Raw genomic sequence first — 12,493 nt, 5'->3', positions numbered from 1 at the left:
AGAGGAGACTATCTAGATGACCAACGATTGCTAGTGACTCGGAGATTGCTAGTCGTAGCATTCATTGTTTGCAAGAAGGTACTGAGAAAGTTTAGGGATGGCAATTAGGATTGCGTTGCTGTAAGTTTGGGAATACAGTAATGCTTCATTATCCTCGGGGGTTAGGCTTCTGCAATATTGTGCGGATAATGAAACCGCGGATGATGAGACTACAAGGCCAAATAAAATAATGGGTTCGAGGCGATACAGTCATTTGCACAGAAGAAGAAGAGAAGAGAAGAGAAGTACAAGAGAAGAATAAGAGAAGAATAAAAGAAGAATGACAAGAAGAGAAGAACAGAAGACGAAGGGAAGACGAAGAGAAGACGAAGAGAAGACGAAGAGAAGACGAAGAGAAGACGAAGTGAAGACGAAGGGAAGACGAAGAGAAGAGAAGACGAACGGAAGAGAAGAGAAGAGAAGACGAAGGGAAGACGAAGAGAAGAGAAGACGAACGGAAGAGAAGAGAAGAGAAGACGAAGGGAAGACGAAGAGAAGAGAAGACGAACGGAAGAGAAGAGAAGAGAAGACGAAGGGAAGACGAAGAGAAGAGAAGACGAACGGAAGAGAAGAGAAGAGAAAGGAAGGGAAGGGAAGGGAAGACGAAGAGAAGACGAAGGGAAGAGAAGACGAAGAAAAGACGAAGGGAAGAGAAGACGAAGAGAAGAGAAAACGAAGGGAAGAGAAGACGAAGAGAAGACGAAGAGAAGACGAAGTGAAGACGAAGACAAGACGAAGAGAAGACGAAGAGAAGACGAAGGGAAGAGAAGACGAACGGAAGAGAAGAGAAGAGAAAGGAAGGGAAGGGAAGGGAAGACGAAGGGAAGAGAAGACGAAGGGAAGACGAAGGGAAGATGAAGAGAAGAGAAGACGAACGGAAGAGAAGAGAAGAGAAAGGAAGGGAAGGGAAGGGAAGGGAAGACGAAGGGAAGACGAAGGGAAGAGAAGACGAACGGAAGAGAAGACGAAGTGAAGACAAAAGGAAGACGAAGGGAAGACGAAGAGAAGAGAAGACGAAGGGAAGAGAAGACGAAGGGAAGACAAAGGGAAGACGAAGGGAAGAGAAGACGAAGGGAAGACAAAGGGAAGACGAAGGGAAGAGAAGACGAACGGAAGAGAAGAGAAGAGAAGACGAAGAGAAGACGAAGTGAAGACGAAGGGAAGACGAAGAGAAGAGAAGACGAAGGGAAGAGAAGACGAAGTGAAGACGAAGAGAAGACGAAGAGAAGACGAAGTGAAGACGAAGAGAAGACGAAGAGAAGACGAAGAGAAGACGAAGAGAAGAGAAGACGAACGGAAGAGAAGAGAAGAGAAGGGAAGCGAAGGGAAGGGAAGGGAAGACGAACGGAAGACGAAGGGAAGAGAAGACGAAGGGAAGATGAAGGGAAGACGAAGACGAACGGAAGAGAAGAGAAGAGAAGACGAAGGGAAGACGAAGAGAAGACGGAGGGAAGGGAAGACGAAGAGAAGAGAAGGGAAGGGAAGGGAAGGGAAGGGAAGACGAAGGGAAGACGAAGGGAAGACGAAGAGAAGACGAAAGGAAGACGAAGAGAAGACGAAGGGAAGAGAAGACGAACGGAAGAGAAGAGAAGAGAAGACGAAGAGAAGACGAAGTGAAGACGAAGGGAAGACGAAGAGAAGAGAAGACGAACGGAAGAGAAGACGAACGGAAGAGAAGAGAAGAGAAGACGAAGAGAAGACGAAGGGAAGAGAAGACGAACGGAAGAGAAGAGAAGAGAAGGGAAGCGAAGGGAAGGGAAGGGAAGACGAAGGGAAGACGAAGGGAAGACGAAGGGAAGACGAAGGGAAGAGAAGACGAAGGGAAGAGAAGACGAAGGGAAGACGAAGGGAAGAGAAGACGAAGAGAAGACGAAGTGAAGACGAAGAGAAGACGAAGAGAAGACGAAGGGAAGAGAAGACGAAGGGAAGACGAAGAGAAGACGAAGAGAAGACGAAGGGAAGAGAAGACGAAGAGAAGACGAAGGGAAGAGAAGACGAAGAGAAGACGAAGAGAAGACGAAGAGAAGACGAAGAGAAGACGAAGAGAAGACGAAGAGAAGACGAAGTGAAGACGAAGGGAAGACGAAGAGAAGAGAAGACGAACGGAAGAGAAGAGAAGGGAAAGGAAGGGAAGGGAAGGGAAGACGAAGGGAAGACGAAGGGAAGAGAAGACGAAGGAAAGACGAAGGGATGAGAAGACGAAGAGAAGAGAAAACGAAGGGAAGAGAAGACGAAGAGAAGACGAAGAGAAGACGAAGTGAAGACGTAGAGAAGACGAAGAGAAGAGAAGAGAAGTACAAGAGAATAATAAGAGAAGAATAAAAGAAGAATGACAAGAAGAGAAGAACAGAAGACGAAGGGAAGACGAAGAGAAGAGAAGACGAAGGGAAGACGAAGAGAAGACGAAGAGAAGACGAAGTGAAGACGAAAGGAAGACGAAGAGAAGACGAAGGGAAGGGAAGACGGAGGGAAGGGAAGACGAAGAGAAGAGAAGGGAAGGGAAGGGAAGGGAAGACGAAGGGAAGACGAAGGGAAGAGAAGACGAAGAGAAGAGAAGACGAACGGAAGAGAAGAGAAGAGAAGACGAAGAGAAGACGAACGGAAGAGAAGAGAAGAGAAGACGAAGAGAAGACGAACGGAAGAGAAGAGAAGAGAAGACGAAGAGAAGACGAACGGAAGAGAAGAGAAGAGAAGACGAAGAGAAGACGAACGGAAGAGAAGAGAAGAGAAGACGAAGAGAAGACGAACGGAAGAGAAGAGAAGAGAAGACGAAGAGAAGACGAACGGAAGAGAAGAGAAGAGAAGACGAAGAGAAGACGAACGGAAGAGAAGAGAAGAGAAGACGAAGAGAAGACGAACGGAAGAGAAGAGAAGAGAAGACGAAGAGAAGACGAACGGAAGAGAAGAGAAGAGAAGACGAAGAGAAGACGAACGGAAGAGAAGAGAAGAGAAGACGAAGAGAAGACGAACGGAAGAGAAGAGAAGAGAAGACGAAGAGAAGACGAACGGAAGAGAAGAGAAGAGAAGACGAAGAGAAGACGAACGGAAGAGAAGAGAAGAGAAGACGAAGAGAAGACGAACGGAAGAGAAGAGAAGAGAAGACGAAGAGAAGACGAACGGAAGAGAAGAGAAGAGAAGACGAAGAGAAGACGAACGGAAGAGAAGAGAAGAGAAGACGAAGAGAAGACGAACGGAAGAGAAGAGAAGAGAAGACGAAGAGAAGACGAACGGAAGAGAAGAGAAGAGAAGACGAAGAGAAGACGAACGGAAGAGAAGAGAAGAGAAGACGAAGAGAAGACGAACGGAAGAGAAGAGAAGAGAAGACGAAGAGAAGACGAACGGAAGAGAAGAGAAGAGAAGACGAAGAGAAGACGAACGGAAGAGAAGAGAAGAGAAGACGAAGAGAAGACGAACGGAAGAGAAGAGAAGAGAAGACGAAGAGAAGACGAACGGAAGAGAAGAGAAGAGAAGACGAAGAGAAGACGAACGGAAGAGAAGAGAAGAGAAGACGAAGAGAAGACGAACGGAAGAGAAGAGAAGAGAAGACGAAGAGAAGACGAACGGAAGAGAAGAGAAGAGAAGACGAAGAGAAGACGAACGGAAGAGAAGAGAAGAGAAGACGAAGAGAAGACGAACGGAAGAGAAGAGAAGAGAAGACGAAGAGAAGACGAACGGAAGAGAAGAGAAGAGAAAGGAAGGGAAGGGAAGGGAAGACGAAGGGAAGACGAAGGGAAGAGAAGACGAAGAGAAGACGAAGTGAAGACGAACGGAAGACGAAGAGAAGACGAAGGGAAGAGATGACGAAGGGAAGAGAAGAGAAGAAGAAGAAGAAGAGAAGAAGAATCGAACGAAGAACACACGTCTCAAGAACTATACTGTCACCCCTCAAGATTTTGCCGCTAATTTTCTCTAACAGATTTCAGCCCTCTCTTGACCGCGGATAACGAAATATTAGTATTATTCCTAGAAGACCTACCCACGGAATAATGAAAACGGCTTACTCTTCCAATAACTTCTCCAATAAGAGAACCGTGAGAAACGGCATAGTACTTACCCAAGAATTCCAAAACTAAACGAACGAAACACCAACTTGGCCATCCGTTTCATTTACATATTCAATATCCCTAACATATCCCTCTCGCCGTAGAGATTATCACTTCATTAACACGACGTACGATCTCGCTTTTAATTAACCGAGAGTTTCAGCGAATCGCACATACGTGATATTGTCGGAGTTCATTTCGCAGCCGGGTTTTCTGTACCTGGTAAAAGCTCCTTGTGCATCGAGTCTGAGGTCGCTGTCGCTGTGAAGCAGATGTTGAGACGCGTTCCCAGGTTGTCGATACAAGCCGGGGATTGTCTGTGCTGTTGGATGTTGAGCTTTCACCAAACCGACCTGCAAAAACCGGTGTAACGAGATGTAACGATCGTTGTAACACCTTAAGAAAAAAAGAAAAAGACCCTTTCACATGTCTCATCTAGTGTATTTACCTTTTCTTCCCGTGGTGCCCACAACCAAGACAGCCTTTGCCGCCATTCCTCGCAGACGTTCCAAATGTTTCTCGTGCTCCATTGCCAGCCGATGTTATACCTATAGTTTCACGTTGAAAAACGATTAATCGAACGAATGGTAGGTGTGAAATTTAACAAGCTTCTACCACGTACTACGAGTCGGTAAATTGTGTTCTCATGGAGGAACTTTTTGGATAACGGTATGGAAATTGGATTATTGGGTCACGATGGTCGAGCATTGAAAATATTCACGTTTCACGTGTTTGTTGGTTAATCGTCCTTGCGTTTTAATAAAAATCATCACTAATCGATCAAATCAATATTTTTTCATTTTTAGTGGGTTAGTTTCTTTTTTCTTTCCTTTTTTTCACTGTTACGTTCGATGCGACGATAGTGGGGAAAGTGTTTGGTCACATGGAGCGTTCGACCGATGGGCAGACTAATAGCGTACTCGCAAGCACGCGGGAATATGCTATTATTAAGTGAATAGAGATGTGCGCTTATCAAAGGGGTCAGTGAGAAAATCAATTTTAGTAAGCGCGGTGTTAAAGGTAAAATAAAATTTCGCTACGTTCTACGGTTAACAGTCATTTAACCGAACCCTGTACGAAAGAGGCTTAGCGCGATTTTTTTCTTTTTTTTGCTCGAACTTTTGTGCTCTATCGTCGAGTGATATTTATTTTAGAGCGAGGCGGGAACGCTGGATGAAGCTGTGTATTCTAATTCGTACGTTCTCTCTTTTATCTGTGTTGAATTAAAATAAAAAAATGAAAAATACTGTAATATCGAGATAAAATCAAAAATTGATCGATCATAAATATAATTAATTTCAGAAAAATTTCGTCTCACATTAATCTCTTTTCTTCAGAAAAATCGAGAGCTCGTTAATTCACGCGTTCTCTCCTTTATCTTTGTTGAATTAAAATAAAAAATGAAAAATACTGTAATATCGAGATAAAATCAAAAATTGATCGATCACAAACATAATTAATTTTGTTAAAATTTTATCCTAGATTTGTTTCTTTTCTTCAGAAAAATCGGGAGCTCGTTAATTGACGCGTTCTCTCCTCTCTTCTTATTAAATAAAAGCAAAAAAGAGAGGTACTGTAATATCAATATAAAATCAAAAATTGATCGATCACAAATATAATTAATTTTAGCAAAATTTCATCCTAAATTCGTCAACTTTTTTCAGAAAAATCGAGAGTTCCCAACTCGAACTCAATAATGACCCACTCGTGGTCACGATTACCGCAGTTTCACAGATTCGAACGTCGTTTTCATCAGGATTTAACTGAACCAACAACGACCGGCGTTTCCCGCAACTGCATTTAATATTTCTTCATCCGCCGCGCGAAGGAGTGTGTTTCGTTTCACTCGAAGAAGAATAAACCCGGGTACGGGAAAAGGGCAGATAAGAAGTCTCTGATACAATTGGTAGCTGAATGACCCTTTAACCTGTTGCATGAGTTGCATTTACCAGTCTTCGCGAGTGTGTATACATGTTATGTAATGCGAGAAAATACCGAAACACGAAAGCTCGACTTAAACGCGACACGTGGAATGATCTTTTCAGCTGTCGCGACACGTTTTCACGATTGTACGAGAAAAAGTTGCCACTTGAATTGTCCCTCGTTTAATCAAACTGCAATATAACGCAATTTAATTTCCACAATAGAAAAGAAAAGAATAGAAGAGAAAGAAGGGTCACGTGTTTGTTAGAGTACACGTTTCGAGCTTAAAGGGTAATACCCTTTTGTCGTAAATCCACGTGACGGAGTTGTCATAATCGGGTTTCAAGATTTCGAGGTCGACGGACTTTACGATTGCAGGCTTGACGCGTCCAACTTGGGAATTCTCGCTATCGGCTTGTCACGGTCGAGGTTTGTTCGTAACTGCATCCGACTATACCGTCGTACATCTTGTCAATTTACTCGATTTCCTATCGTTCCTTTGTAGAGGAAATATTAACGTTCGTAATAATGGCTTCGAAGAAAATCACCTGTTCGCTTTTTTTTATTATTTTTAAACGTTCGAATCGTTGTCGACGAGGAAAGTATTTTGATAACTTTTTTATAGATTTTTTCTCTGAAATTTCAATTGTTATTTTAGTAATTGTTTTTTGGAGTTCCAATTGTTCGTTGAAAAATTTCGAATTTATTTCGAAGAAAATCACCTGTTCGTTTTTTGAGTATTTTTAAACGTTCGAATCGTTGTCGACGATATTTTGATAACATATTTATAGATTTTTAAAATTTTGAAATTTCAATTGTTATTTAGTGATTTTTAAGAATTTTAATAATCTTTTTCTAGAGTTCCAATTGTTCGTTGAAAAATTTCGAATTTATTTCGAAGAAAATTACCTGTTCGTTCTTTCATTATTTTTAAACCTTCGAATCGTTGATGAGGAAAGTATTTTAACACTTTGCAACTCCAAGCATTTTTTGACGAGATTAATCAGCAACTCCACTACATTTCCGCAGTGAAACTTTCGAAAACCCAAAGATTCGTTTCGAAAAAAAAAAACAGATTTTTAATATCTAAGTTGCGTTACTTTGATAAAACAGAAAAACCTGAATTTTACGTTTAAAAATTCTCCAGAGTAATTATGCATGTGACCATAACAGCGCCATCGGAGTGCAAAGGGTTACTAACAATTTTTCTTCTAATTTTAACAGTCTTTCTCCGAAGTTCCAATTGTTCGTTTGAAAAATGTCAAATTGATCTGGTCAGCGATTTTATTACTACGGAAAACACTTAAGCTATTACTGTATGAGAGGTGAAGCGCGTTTTTGAAAGGGGTTTCGGGGTAAAGGTGTAAACGACAGGATGAGTGAACGGAAAAGGATGTTATAGAATTATCGAGGGATAGGTTAGCGGTCAATGAATGGGATCGTTAAAATCGTGGTGCAATCACCTTCTGTACAGAGCCAGGGCGGCGCCAGCCACGATGACAAAGACCAAAGCTACCACAAGACCCCAAGAGGTGACTGTCCAACCCATCCTTCTTAATACCAAATCCAGGCCCGACCACAAATCCAATCAAACCGCCGAGCCTGAAACACACGGAGTAAATCCATGGAGAGCATGATCCGATTACAGTTACAGAACCAAGATTACCGTGGATTAACGATCTTCACGCATGCCTATGGCGTACATTCATTCGGTTTTACCAACTTGTCCACGCCTCGATCTACAAAAAGTTCTGGGTCAAATCGAGTAATATATTCGTTTAGTCGGGAATATATCTGTTTGGTCGGATTAAAGAGAATCTTCGTTGTTTGTAACATACTTGTGCCAACGATTTTTCAATCTTTACGGGCATGGCTTTTAGCCAATTTAGCGAATTTTGTTTTATCGCCTCAATTTATTCGAAGGAAACAGGAAAACAGTTGCTCTAAATTCGTAACTAGGTGAATACAGTGTTTTCGGGACGATGATAGTTGTTTTGGGTCAAAAAGTTGCGAGTAATGTGTAAAATCCGAAGTTGACCAATTTTGACCAAAAAATCGCGAATGAAATATTAAGTCCAAAATTGACCAAGTTTTGACAAAAAATCATGAACAAAATGTAAAATCCAAGGTTGACCAATTTTTGCCGATAAAGTCGTAAACAAAGTTGAAAATCCAAAATTGATCAATTTTGCCATTAATGTCGCAAACAAAGTTGAAAATTCAAAAATGACCGATTTTGGCCGAAGAGTCGCGAACAAAATGTAAAATCTAAAATTGACCAACTTTTGCCAATAAATTCGCGAACAAAGTTGAACGTCCAAAATTGACCAATTTTTGCCAATAAAGTTGCAAACAAAGTAGAACGTCCAAAATTGACCAATTTTTGCCAATAAAGTCGCAAACAATGTGGAAAATCCAAAATTGCTCAATTTCGGTAAAAAAGTAGCAAACAAGGTATAAAATCGAAAATTGACTGTTTCGGCCAATAAAGTCGCAAACAAAGTGCAAACTCCACATGTCGTTTTTCCATAAGTCAATCGTTTTTTTTTGCGGATCGAATCACGCAAAGGCTTCACGACACAGCAGTATTGTTCACCGACCGTTTGACCAGTTCTTCGTGCACCATATCGCGATGATCGATAGGCAAGTTTGTCCAGGAACTTTTTGAACAGAGCAATACCCGTACACGCATCTATAATCTAACGTGTTTAACACTGCTTCGTATCTAAAGTGTCCCATCGTCGCGTGTTTATATCGCGAAATGATCGCGAAAACGAGAAAGGGACAGACGGAAGAAGAGGGGAAAAAAGGAGAGAGAGAGAGAGAGAGTTGAAAGTCGCACCCTCGTGAACAATTCGATCTTGAATCGTCAGCGTGGTCGTTACAGCGATACCATTCTTTCCCGTCGGCGTAACGTATAAACGGCACTCCGTAGAATTCGTTGGAAAACGGAAAGGTAGACGGTAGCCGGAAATGTCGATAGAAGTTAACGAGGCAGTGCCGCGACGTGATAAAATCTCCCCCACGAAAAAGTTCTCCCCGACGATTCGTGCCTTTGCCGTCGACATGAAAGGATTTTCAAGATTCGTAAGAAACTCTGGCGCAAAATTAGAGTCGGCCGTCGCCGCGGTTTCATCTCTGGTTACGTCGTGAAGGGTCCCTAATCTCGTCTTTCGACGTGACTGCCTCCGCACGAATACCTGTGTATCCATCCTCTGTACCGATGCGCACATGTGCATATACGTAGATACGTATACATGTATATAGACCGTTTCCGGTCGAACAGACCGCTGTTACGAATATATGTGTCATGTAGAGAGGCATGCATATGCATGGGGCGTATAAGCACATAGGCGGTAGACCAAAGAAGACTTGGAGAACCCTTAGACGACTGCCCTTAACTTCGTATAGGTAGTCTGCCTCGAGCAAGAATAGACGGTTCGAAACGCGATTCACCAGAAATAGCGTACGGTGTCTTATTCTCTTCTTCAGATTAGTTTTTGATATGCGAATCTGATGAAAAATGAAAATGGGATAATTAGTTTGAGAATTAATACTCGATGTGTTTGAAGGTAATTTGGGTAGGTATCTATACAGGGTGTGTTTGAAAAAGAGTATTCAGAGTATATGTGAAATGGTACCTAATCATTTTTAAGTTAAATAAAAAATGTGTAATAAATGTGAGCTAAAAATTAAAATTGCTAAAGTTACTCGTGAATCAGATTACAAAAGAAAATGGGAAAATTAGTTTGAGAATTAATGTTTGATATGTTTGAAGATTCAGGGTATGTAGAATGGTACCAAATCATTTTTAGGTTAAATATGAAACGTGTAATGAACGTAAGCTAAAAAATGAAATTTGCCAAACTTACTCGTAATTAGGTTTACATAGGATATTTTTTATCAATATCAAAGATTGTGTGATAAAATGGGTTAATTAGTTTTGTGACATCGAATATTAATTCTATGCAATTATTTTAGCAACGATCTGCAGGGTGTACTTGAAAAATAGTATTCAGCGTATGCAGGATAATGCTCGGTTGCAAATTGAATAGCAAAATTAATCATCTCAGAATTACTCAAAGCAAACATTACGTTTACGTAGAACATCTTTTGCCATCTTCTTCCTCGTTATCTTCGTCTTCTTCACTCACGTTCATTACCAATTTTTCGTTCAATTTCACGATTACTATCCACCTTATCAATTCTGAACCCATTTTCCCAGAAACAGCCCCTGTAGTATTTCCACAAAGCGCAGAGACGGTGACTTTACTACACGTGGTATTGATTATCGGTTTAATGCGATATCTTTCTAAATATACGTTCATTTGCATAGTTGAAGCTTATTCGTCGGTACATACATTTTCCCGATCTCCTCGTGTCTATCCAAAACTCGCACTGTCTCCTACGCGTTTCAACGTTCGCACGTGTACCGTCGCGGAGCGGCGAAGAGGTTAAGGTATTACTTTCCCGTGTCACGTACATGAAAGATTCTATACCTTTATCTGAAGAAGGGACGCGTAGGGTCATCCATATTCCACGCAGAGGGTAATGCTCCCCCTTTTATCTCAGACGTTTCGACACAAAGTACGTGTGGCTTAGCTTAGGTGTAGTCATGCACTCAGCTTCTTTCAAAAAAAAAAGAGGGGGGGTGGCAAGGAGGAGGAGGGCTTGGGTAGGGGGATTGGTTACGAGGGTGGAGGGGGAAAAAAGGAGGGGAGGGAAGAAAGCGCACCCCAGCGTGTGTCTGAAAAAATAGGCCAAGCCAGCGGAGTCGGTGAACTTTGCTCAGATACTTCGACGGGCATTCAACGAACATCAGCAATCCGGATGGTTTCCCCTTCGAAGAAGCAATCCGCTTTTCAAGTACTATAGATACACACGATCTAACTCGCAAACCGCGCGCACACACACACATACTCACGTGGTTCGTGGTATTTTATAAATACGATACTTTCGCAAGTATTTTTATCTAAATTGTGCTGCTGATACTTTTCTCCTTTGTGAATCTTACATTCTTGTTGTTCCTTTCTCCTTTTCTAGCTTGCGACGAGTTTCCTATTGCGGGTGAAACTTTTGTTCGTTCGATTGATTCTGTATTCTGTTGTTTTTTGAGGTTAGGTTAGGTTAGGTTAGAAAAGCATTACTAATAAACGTTTTCTCTTTTCGTAGTTTGTGACGAGTTTCCTATTTCGAGTTAAATTTTTGTTCGTTCGATTGATTCTGTCTTCTGTTGTTTTTTTAGGTTAGGTTAAGTTAGAAAAGCATTAACAACGTTTTCTCTTTTTGTATTTTGTGACGAATCTTCTATTTCGAGTTAAATTTTTGTTCGTTCGATTGATTCTGTCTTCTATAATATTTTGAGGTTAGGTTACGTGAGATTAGGTTATGGAAAATATTAACAACATTTCCCATATCCTTCGAAGAGGAGATTAATAATTCCTCGATCTCGACCGGTCGATTGTCGTGTCGATGAAAAGAGTTCGTATTCAGTGAAAGTTGCATTGAGAGAAAAGATCAGAGGAAAGTTGTATATCGGATAGCATTAAAACAGAAGCTGTATAGAGGATAAAAGAACCAGCCGCGGAATACCTGGGTAAAAGGAATACGAGACGAACAAGTAGAGAACAACAATCGTATTATGTTAAGAAACAAGAAGCAGAGAAAAATGAGTAGTAATAGCGAAAAGGAAAAGGTTCTCTCTCTTCGGCATTCTTTATTGTTTCTGCAAGTAGCACACAGCGTACTGTTTCAGTCGTACAAATCATTTCGAGCATTCTTATTCTACTTAAAAGACAGAACTTCGCTGCCGCCTGCGGTCAAGTAGAGCGAGGCGCTTATGGTCAGATACGAAACTCACGCGTCTTCTATTAGCCATAGAGCAGCGAGTGTTCCGAGTCTTTGATTATGAAATTGTAAAGCAATTAAGGAGACAGGTGCAAGAAAGGTGTGAAGTCATGGTTGCATGCAAAGAAGCGTGTATTGCAGTTTTTATTTTGCCTAATATCTCAGTATTATGATGTCGTTAAGCAGATAGATGCAAGAAAATTGTGAAATCACGGTTGCATATAAAAAAAGTGAGAATTTCATTTTTTAATTTGCCCAATATCTCAGTATCGCAATATTGCTATATATTTATGTATTAAGTGTACAAATTAATTTGGTGCCTTTTCTCACAAATTTTGATATTTATTTATCAAAGATCAAACACAATTTTAACGTTAAAAATTATCTCTATTACTTTGGATGACCTGATTCCATTAACTGACGAATTTCGTCTCTGAAAAATTACGTCGGTTTTGAGTTGATACAGTCGTCAAAGCGTTGCAAAATAAGGCACCGAATTAATTCGTACACCTAATATATTTGATAAATAAAATCAAAAAGTGAAATGTGTATTAAGAATTTAACAAACCGTGGTTTTCAAATATTTAAATAATACTACCTCCTATTCTTCACCTACTATTTTCTCAAAATTATTTTTTTAC

The 12,493-nt window shown here is 40.9% G+C and overlaps 1 protein-coding gene across 1 annotated transcript in view; it reads right to left on the bottom strand.

Annotated features, from left to right (window-relative positions):
- Nucleotides 1-7,554, bottom strand: part of LOC108574471 — a 13,906-nt gene extending 6,352 nt beyond the window's left edge. Inside the window, exons 1-3 of the mRNA XM_017937072.1 lie at nt 7,469-7,554; nt 4,531-4,630; nt 4,302-4,435 (exon numbers count right to left, since the gene is read on the bottom strand). Of these exons, the coding sequence (XP_017792561.1) occupies nt 4,302-4,435; nt 4,531-4,630; nt 7,469-7,554 (320 nt within the window). The remainder of the gene's footprint in view (nt 1-4,301; nt 4,436-4,530; nt 4,631-7,468) is intronic.
- Nucleotides 7,555-12,493: the final 4,939 nt, after the last annotated feature.

Source organism: Habropoda laboriosa, unplaced genomic scaffold (genome assembly GCF_001263275.1).
Source record: "Habropoda laboriosa isolate 0110345459 unplaced genomic scaffold, ASM126327v1 scaffold224, whole genome shotgun sequence".
Classification (NCBI taxonomy): Eukaryota; Metazoa; Arthropoda; class Insecta; order Hymenoptera; family Apidae; genus Habropoda; species Habropoda laboriosa.
This window is presented reverse-complemented; position numbering and strand designations above follow the sequence as displayed.